Source organism: Olea europaea, chromosome 2, assembly GCF_002742605.1.
Source record: "Olea europaea var. sylvestris chromosome 2, O_europaea_v1, whole genome shotgun sequence".
Taxonomy (NCBI): domain Eukaryota; kingdom Viridiplantae; phylum Streptophyta; class Magnoliopsida; order Lamiales; family Oleaceae; genus Olea; species Olea europaea.
The window spans coordinates 14,519,236-14,529,231 of NC_036238.1; the positions used below are offsets into that span (position 1 = coordinate 14,519,236).

The 9,996-nt window shown below is 32.1% G+C and overlaps 1 protein-coding gene across 5 annotated transcripts; it reads left to right on the plus strand.

Annotated features, from left to right (window-relative positions):
* Positions 1-4,244: 4,244 nt before the first annotated feature.
* LOC111411819 lies at positions 4,245-8,055 on the plus strand. Of its 5 annotated transcripts, none has more exons than XR_002705913.1 (6): positions 4,245-4,560; positions 5,351-5,516; positions 5,838-6,093; positions 6,801-6,924; positions 7,001-7,512; positions 7,590-8,055. XR_002705913.1 is itself a non-coding variant. In XM_023042439.1 (5 exons), the coding sequence occupies exons 1-5, from the start codon at positions 4,527-4,529 to the stop codon at positions 7,656-7,658; spliced, it is 501 nt and encodes a 166-aa protein (XP_022898207.1). In that variant the 5' UTR covers positions 4,245-4,526; the 3' UTR covers positions 7,659-8,055. The 5 variants fall into 5 exon arrangements, 2 of the variants coding, with proteins under 2 accessions (XP_022898207.1, XP_022898213.1); XR_002705912.1 differs by lacking the exon at positions 5,838-6,093 and having other exon boundaries at positions 7,001-7,316; positions 7,405-7,512; XR_002705910.1 differs by lacking the exon at positions 5,838-6,093.
* The last annotated feature ends 1,941 nt before the right edge of the window (positions 8,056-9,996 follow it).

The following is a 9,996-nucleotide window of genomic DNA, read 5'->3' on the forward strand; positions in this document are numbered from 1 at the left end:
GTTCTTTATATCTTTTCAAGATCAGTAACGACACAAGTGTCGTTCTCAATGACTTTTTCATCCTCTAAACAACACTTGTGCCATTCTCTTAGAACTTTTCATTTTAGTAACGACACAAGTATCGTTCTCAATGACCTTTCATCCTCAAGCACTAGATCTCTAAATTATGCAAGAAAACTAGATCATGTGACATAGAATATGGAGTATTGAACTAAGTTAACCCATTTGCTTGTAACGACATTTGTTCCACCCTCATAGATACTTATATAAGTCCAACAACAACACTTGTATTGTTTTAATGAAAGTTTATAATTTATGCAATGTCACTTGTGCCGTTCTCATATACACTTATAAGTCCAGAAATGACACTTATGTCTTTTTTTGAGACATAACACAATAAAGATACACGTCAATATTTAACAAAAGACAAACATATCCTACAGAAAAAAATTCATCCCCTGGAATAAAGTCATCCTATTGATATGCGCATTTTCAAATGTAATCTACAAGTTTTTTACATTCTTCAAAATATCAAAATTCTCAAACTCGAGTGAGAAATATATATACCTTGAAACAAAATAATTTTGAGGGGTACTGTAAAACGCTAATCCTAAGCTCTAGTTACACTAGAATCATACCCCCCACCACTATAATTAACATTATTTCAACCACTACCACTGTACTAATATGTGCTTTCCCCACTCCGAGTATAAGAGTTATCACTTCTAAAATCACGACCACCAAAATGCCCACACCACGTCTACTTTTACCTCTATATGGAGCTCGACTTGTAAACCAAATCAGCCAATGGGTACCTCTTGATTGGCTTATCAAATCAGCTGGTGGCTTTGTTGATACGTGAGCAATGTAGGGAATATCAAGGCCATGACCTGCCATATCTGTCACAACCAAAATTAGTGTGTTTTCTCTTTTAAACGATTTCAATGCTAGTTCTCTTTCTTGGAACAACAGGTAAATCAAAGTCAAATCAAGTAATAATCAATGTAGGCGTAATGATACAACGTTTACGCAACTAAAGAATAAAATGATTCAATAAAGTCAAGGGGAAACACAACCTTTTAAATTGCAAACTTATATACATTATTTAGTAGGTGAAGTTCCAATCTACAAATAAGGGTACTGTGGTAAAAATAGGCAAAATATAATATGAAAAAATTCTGAAATCAACAAGTGTAAAGTTTAATAATAGAACTCACATAAAATAGGAATTACAGTAAAACATTATATAAAGAATTTTCCTAAAAATGCCGAATTATTTAAATCAAATTATTCTTAATGCAAGTCTCTAAGTTTCAAGGCATATTAAAGAACAAGTACATTTACATATCACAATTTCGATTTATAGCAATGCCAGTAAATGAATTTTTTTTAACCCATCATCTTCAAAACCCCAAATGTATCAAAAATCCATTCACATTAAAAAAACTCAGCTAAAACTAAACTAAATATACAAATAAATCACGAAATCATAAAAAAAATGCAATTTTCACAAATTTTTATTATAAAACTATAGTAATGGAAGCACAAAATCACATTTTAAAATAACAAAAAAGAAAAAAAAATCGTAGAAAAAATTACCTTTTTTGTTGTCTTAACTTATACCAAAGAGAGGGTAAAGTAATGTGAAATAAACTAGAGTCAAAGAAAAGTTTTTTGTAATATTGAAATATAGTGAAAATTAAGGTGAAGAAGATGGGTTTGGAATTCAAGTTTGGGGAATAGGGTTTCACAGGAAAAGGGAAGAAGAAAGAAGAAGGTGAAATGAAAGAAGTTGGGTGAATAATTTGATATAAATTGAAGGACAATTTTGTCATTTTATCAATTAAAACATTTTAAATTTTTTTATTCCATTTTAATGATGGTCAAAGACTATTTGTCCAAAATCATTGTCCAAGTGGGTCATCTGGCCAAATTCCCCATCTTTCAAATCACCTCTCACAAATTGCAAAATAATTCTATTTGCCTCTCCAAGAATTTGACCGTCTCTTCTCTCAATATCACCAGCAAATTCATCCATTTGTCCCTTCTTCCACGTAGATGCATATTCCTAACGAGATTTTCACCTTCATCTTCTCCTTGTTTTCACGCCTTTCTTCTTTGCCTCTCTTTGTTTCCACAATTAAAATTTTAAGGCAAGTTAGCAGCATCATTGTAATTATGGCCTTTTTTTTTATTGTGTTTGATTTTGATTTTTTATTTTTGTATAAGATTCCGAGACATGAGTTTTTGAGGTTATCTATGTTCTGGTTTCCAAATATTTTTTTTGATTCTTAAAGATTTGTTGGTGTTTCTAATTTTTGGCTTCTTAGAATAATATAGAATTGTGGATTGGATTTCATCTTTTTGAGTACGTTGCATACCCACTTGATTTGATCACAGTTTTATGAACCCATTGGATGATTAAAATCAAAGGTTGGATTTATTCTCGTGATTATGTTTGCTTGTGGTAAAAAAAAATAAAAATATATCGAATCTCTCTGGCCTATACTAAAAAAATAAAAATAAAAAAATAAAAGGATAGGAAAGTATGCCAAATAGAAATAGATGCTTACGTTCACAAAATTTGACGATTTGATTTGTGTAAATTATGCTTATTATTTTGAAGGCATTGGTTAACACAATGAAATATTTGGTTTTTGCACATCTGTAATGCTTTAGTGTTCTGCAGCTAAGATTATTTGTCAATACAATGGCCGGTCATGTGTTTAGGGTTCGTTTGGCGTGATTTTTGAAAAGTAAAAACTTGCCTTTAAGATTAAGAAAATGCTTTTGGACTTGTTTAATATCATTCTGGGAGTGGCCTAAGGTGCAATCCTACCTGAAGCAGCAGCTGTCCCAACCAGGCCATTGATATTATTTATTAGCCTTAACTTTACCCAAATTTTATCCATGTCTTTTGCCCTTTTCTCGAGTGAGTTTTCATGTTTATTGAAATTCAACCACATATCAGCAGAGGTATATGCCAATTGATTGTGAAATATGTACCTATTCTTGTTGAGAATTCTTTTTTCCCTTATTTTCATTGATATTCTTATTGGAGATTGACTCTTATTTTGTGACATCGGCATTGGGTGGGTGCGACCACTGGTATTAGTGGTAGTTTTGGGATAAAGAGTTAGGAAAGAATGGGATGGAGTGGAACATCTTCGTTTTCAATTGAAAAATGTAAAGTTATCATCTTATCCTTTTAAAATTAGTCAAAATAATGGTCAATATTAATTCTTTGGCCAACTAACGGTCAAATTAATAGTTTCCATCCATTTGGACTTCAACAACAAGTTTTTAAAAGGTTTGATATCGTGATTGGTACAAAAGAAAGGGTTAGGTCAAGTTTGCTAACAAACTAAAAATTTGATACCTCAATTGCAATTTTCCCTTACTTTTAAGCATACACAAACCAATCAAACTTCACTTCTACCAAATACCAATTGACGAAATTATTTTCAAAACTTATAATAAACATTCTAAGCTTATCCAAACTTATTTTTAATTGACATTTTTTCCATTCTAATAAAGTCAATGAGTATAGAAAAAATTTAACAGAAGTTGTAGCACAACACTTTTCCACCACACCCCACTAGTGAATGCTCAAAGCCACCTGAATTTTTCTCCACCTCTCTCTCTACAATTTCCTACACAGAGCCTCCAGAATTTATACCGCAGATTTCGTTAGACTGTCTCAAATTCCCTCCTGGTTCCACTTCATAACCCATTAGTCTCTGCACTTCATACTTACACCCGTAAACGTACAATGAATAAATAAAGATTTTTCCGTCAAACCAAAAACAAAACCTTGATTTTATAAATTTTAGGTCTATCCTCCCCGTAGTCTAAGATTTTTGACCTTTTCTATGTCAATATGTAGATTTTTATTGGGTTTCTTTAAATCTTTGATTCAGTGTCTTTATTGATTTATAATCACCATCAATAAGAAATTAGCATTTAGGACTGGGGCTTCTACCGTTATTTTTTTCATCAAAGAAAGATTTTTTAAAATCATTTTCTGTAATTAAGTTGGAATGGATCTGAGAGCCGTTGTTTGAGCTCGTCTGCTGGCGATTGAAAATGTAAAGGAAATGGCCAAATGAAATGGGTAACAGGTTCAAGGCCATATGTTGGATTAATTCTTTTGGGCTAAATAAATTAAATAATAATAGGCCCAAAATTTAATATTTACAAAAGCCCAAACCAAAAAAAAAAAAAGGAAAAAAAAAGGGCCGGCTCCTTCATCTTCCTTCTTCCTTCTTCTCCAATGGCTGCAGCACACTGACCAGTGACCAGGCGGTTTTGCAAGACTGCAACTCCTTCCCCGGCGACTTTGAAGATTCCGGCGAAGCCAACACGCGCGGCCGCGCCCCCTCGCCGGGTGCTGGCTCCGCGCCTGCCTAAGGTGCAATCCTACCTGAAGCAGCAGCTGTCCCAACCAGCCCATTGATATTATTTATTAGCCTTAACTTTACCCAAATTTTATCCATGTCTTTTGCCCTTTTCTCGAGTGAATTTTCATGTTTATTGAAATTCAACCACATATCAGCAGAGGTATATGCCAATTGATTGTGAAATATGTACCTATTCTTGTTGAGAATTCTTTTTTCCCTTATTTTTGATCTCATTTTTACCGCTATGTTTTCCCTCCTTTGTTTTTCGATTTTCCTTCAATATTTGCCGTAGATTTACAAATATTCAAATTGTTATCATTGCTTTTGTAAATCTACTTTTATTGATTAGTCTATACAGAAAAAGGGTGGCCAAAAACTCAATGCAAACATTCCATTGATTGAATCCTGAACAACAATTGTCTAGGGCTTTCTACTGGTTGATTCTCTTCAGTTATAAATATATGCGCTTATTCCTCTATGAGGTGTTTTTCCTTTTCATGATTGGTTTTGCTTCAACTGATTATTTGATTTTTTGGGCATCGTATTGGAACATATGAAGCGTTGGCACACATATTGTCTTGAAATTAGGTTTTTTTCTTAGATACTGAATTTTGAAGCTCTTGTTAATGATTTACTACGTAATTTCACTCTAAAAAAAAAAAAGTAATACTGGAAGGGAATATTTTGAATGAAACATTCATATTATTTTTCTATTTTCAAATTTGAAGTGGACAAATTAGCTATTTGTTGCCATCACAATTTTTACTTTGTCATGTTATGTATAGAAGCTTTTTCTTAGTATATTTGTTCATGTAAAGACGTACAGACTGAAATCTACTACTATCTAATTGACTATATATGTTTTACTACTTAAAATATGCTTGGCAAAGCTTATTCTTTTATTTTAGTTTTGCGATACTTCAATATCATGTCTAATTATTTACTTTTAGTTATTAGCAGTATGTCATCGGATCGAAGTTGGATGTGGGCATGTGGCGATGAGTGGATAAGGGTTTTCTTACAAATGAATTTATTATGGGAGGTCGAAGATGAGCACATGGATGATGAACTTTATCAAGAAAATATGTCTGGATCTAATAGGCCCAAAGGTGACAGGTATATTTAATTATCCATCTTTCAAATGTACTTGATGTCGCTTAGTAAGATATAAGGACAAAACTGGACTGACTAAAGGAAATAATTTAACCAACAAGGAATGATGATGGGGAAGCATTCTTGCCTGTACAATTTCTTTTATCTTAATTAAAACCATGGATGAGATTTTATTAGCTACAAGTTGCTTCTCTTCACACTTTTAATTGACTACAATCATTGTTTATAAACTAAAACATTGTTCTTTGAATATACAAAAACTAAAAGATTGATCAAATACAAATGTAAGCGCAAACTTCGATAATATCAAATCAATTTACTTAGCATGTAGGATGTTGCTAACTAGAGGAGGAAGTACATCTAGTCAAGCAAGGCAGCGTAAATCAAGACGTGGGGGGTGGTACAAGGTCTATACAGAGTAATAATGAACATTATGATCCTAGTACTCTCAACGATGAGTTGGGAGGTGAGCAAGCAGATGATTTGCCCAAAGCTAGAAATAGGACCAGGGTCCTAATCGTGGTATTCCTATGCCTGCTCATCGATTACAACGTAACGAAATAACTATTACAAATAGCACGTAAGTATACATTTATTTTCAATTGATTTTATATATTTAGAAACATACATGTTAGTATTTGTAATGGGAGAAGAACTTTGTTAAATGTTAAACAAATGAAACTAATTATTATGTGATGGTGAAAAAAGATGATATATTTATTGTTTGTTTGTTTTAACAGCTAATATTTATATTTACACATGGTGAGATGTTTCGACCTCAAATCACAAGTAAAATGACAAATAGAACGAGTACTAATTTATGAAGAAAATCAAGTTAAATAGTTGTTATGAGAGGGCATGAATATTTTATGAATTCTTTCATGATTAGTGAGTAATGCACTGAAGTTGAGGCATGTTGATGTTGAGACTCAAAAAGCTAAGACATAGGGATTAATGTGGAGAGAAACAAAGAGATGAAGCTGCCATATCTCACACTAGCAATTTTCAAAACATATGTAAACTCGTCATATGTTATTTTGATTCTTAAACCAATCAATGTGCTTTATATTGCCCTCTTTCTTTTATAAGTTGTATTTTCTTCTTTTATTTAAAATATAGTAACTTGTCGTTAAATATGATAACATTTATTACATTGATGTTTTTTAAAGAAGATAAACATATTTTCTATGGTTAAAGAAGATAACATTTAAAGATTTCATGTTTCTTATATGGTTGTGTAACTCATCGACTTTTTCTTAATCATGTTTTTTTCTATTATTTATATAGTTTTGGTGAAACTTTCATACCCCGTGACATCACCGCAACCATGAAAGCGTATTTTGATGGTCCATATCCCACATTTTGCTCAATGCCACAATCTATAAGAGATGGTTTATGGGATCGATTTATGGTAATTATTATTTATTATATTTGAAAATTTTTTAAATTCATTTGGTCCATGAATGGATTTTTTATTTATATATAAGGATAAATATGTATGGCCGACTGCGAACACTATCGATGTGTATGACACATAGAAGGTCACAGCGAAGGATAGATATAGAGATATGATGAATGATGCTCGCGAGAAAGCAAAGCGTAATCCTGCTCATTGGAAAGGACATGGCCCACGTTGGATAAGAGCAGAGCATTAGGATAGTCTTGTGAATTTTTGGAATACTAAAAAATGGAAAAAAAAATGCGAAGATTGCCAAGGAAAATCGTCTTGCACAAGGACATGATGGTAAAATGTAGAAGCATACTGCTAGTTCAATCTCCTTTGTGATTACTAATAAGAGATTGGTATATTTTTTTCATACTATTTTTATTTTATGTTTTAAAGTTCATGTGTATTTTTAATCGATTGTAATTAATGAGTTGCATATTTTAGGAGAAGGATATGGATAGTCCAATGTCCCAATTAGAGTTTTTCAGTCATACTCACTGGAAGAATCAAGGACTTCGCCATTTTGTTGATAAAAAATCCAAGCGAGTTCATGTAAGTACAATTAGAGTTCATGTACTTCATAGTTTGTTCATATAGTTAGTAAGATATATATATATTTTTTTCCACAGGATACTTATAATACTGCAATCGAGTCCAAGTATGGTACTGTTAGGGATAATCAACACATTCGATTCTAATTCATGGATTGATGCTGTCAACGGTCCATCTAAAGGTCGTGTTTATGGGTTTTGTCCTAGACAACCTGCTTCATTTGTTCTTGGTACACCTACTTCACCTAGACGTTCAATACTTGCACGTGATGAATAGGTGAATAATTTGAAGTCAGAACTAGCAATTGCATGAAATACAATAGACGAGAACAACGAAAGGATTGATTATCTCACTATACGTCTTGAAAGAGTTAAAAGAAATCACGAGATTGAGATGCGAGAAACAGTGCGAAGCATGCTCAAGGAACTAAATATTCCTAATTTACAATTTCCTTCTAGCTCAAGATCACGAAATGATGATATGTGAGACATGATATTTGAAATTCGGAATTTCGATGTAATAATTTAATCTATTAAAGCTTTAGTGTGTTTTGAATAATTTGACTATTTAATGCATTTTAAAATTAATAATTAGTGGGTTGTATAAATTTTTAATTATTTTTAATAAAAAAATAATAAGTTAAGATTCTTCAACAGATTTTCCATTGGTATTGAAGTATAAGAATATAATTTTAGCAATGGATCGTTCGTTGGTCAATTATTCAGTTGGTGGTATCCATATTTTACTAATTAGGATAATGTTTTCATCAACGAATTTCCATTGGTAATGAAGACTTTTTACCAACGGAATCTCCGTTGGCAATTATAAAGTCTTTACCAACGGACATTTCGTTGGTAATGAAAAGAGTTTTACCAACGAAATTTCCGTTGGTAATTAGAAAGTTTTACCAACTTCAATAAAAGACTGTTACGAACAGAATTTTTGTTGGAAATGATGGGGTTTTTACGAACGGAATTTCTCTTGGAAATGACAAGGTTTTTACCAACGGACTTTTCGTTGGTAATCGGAAAACATTCACAAACGGAAATCCTGTTGGTAAATCTAATACACTATCAGCAACCCTTAAAATAGCAATGGAATTTCAGTCGATATTTTTCCGTTGGTAAAGACTAGTAGCAACGAATATCGTGACTTTAGAAACGAAAAATCCGTGCCTGAAGCCATGTTTTTTAGTAGTGATATTTCAACTATTTTGTATTGTAATATATGTTTAAGTTGACATAAAATCTTATCTTCACCAACCAAATAAATCTTGAAAAGTCAATTATAGGACTCAATAATAATCCAGAGAACTTCAACTATTTTGGAAATGTTTCATGAGTTTTGGAAATTTTTGCTTATAATATCTTAGGCCTTAAATTTTAAACCTCAAAATAATGTGAATTGCTTCAGCTATTTTGAAATACAACCCCACTTGACGTACAAGAGGTACCTTCACAGGAGCTTTACAAGACACACACAATTGGTAGGGAGGGGGTTTGAGTGGGTTAATGTTTGGCCTTTTTTTATTCAGGTGGGGCCCACCCTTTGTGAGACATTTGGTCGGGTTCAGTGAACTCGGCTAGGAAAAATTCTTTAAAATATAATCACAAGATCTTAACTTATTTGCCCAAACAGATTCTAGAAAATTTCTCGAATTTAAATTTTACAACTCACAATAATATGAATCGTTTTAACTATTTTGAAAAATAATATATGACATTAAAGATGATTCATCAAATTTTATATCTATCAGTTCATTAATATTACAACTCATACTAATTTGAATTGAGACGTGCTATCCAAATTTGTTTATACAACCTTTTGTCCACCAATAATTAATTGATACATCATTTTATAGTTATTTTTAAGCACAAGTGGAGTGAGAGAAAAGTTAAACATGTTAATTTGAAGTAACGTGTCAATGAATTATTGGGTGGATAGCAAGTTGGACTGATAATTTTGATCAGGAAATTTTAACTCAATTTGTGAGCATAACTATCTCCATTTGACAAAATTTGACAAATTTCTTGCTTGCTCAATCGGTCAGAGATTAATTATCAAGTCAAAGGTTAATTACAAATTTCCATTGAATTCAATGCAATATATACAATAAATACTCGTTACAATGGAAGTTTTGAGATTATTCATTGCAGTTCATCAATGCTGCAAGAATTCTCAACGGAAAATACCATCAAGTTAAGAATTTAAATAGTTGGTAGACAGAACTCCAAAATTGCTGTCACTTTTAACAGTAACATTATTTTACATTGACCTAAACAAGCCCAGCAATCCCTTCCCATGGAATCTGAGAACTTTTAAAATGGTGGATGCGTTTCAAAATTCAACATTTTGGAGAACGTCTTTAGGAACAGTTTTACATAATTGAAAACGTGTTGGCTTTATTTATGTTTAGAATTATATCAAATGCACCAAGCTATTACTTATGTTGACTACATAGAACGTTATCTTCCAGACTTGCAT

Bases quoted from the DNA above. Each gene is read 5' to 3' on its own strand.
- LOC111411819 (XM_023042439.1), top strand. From the start codon at position 4,527: ATGTTTATTGAAATTCAACCACATATCAGCAGAG. The intron at 5,517-6,800 runs GTATATTTAATT...TTATTTATATAG, and splicing joins AATAGGCCCAAAGGTGACAG to TTTTGGTGAAACTTTCATAC. The intron at 6,925-7,404 runs GTAATTATTATT...TGCATATTTTAG, and splicing joins GTTTATGGGATCGATTTATG to GAGAAGGATATGGATAGTCC.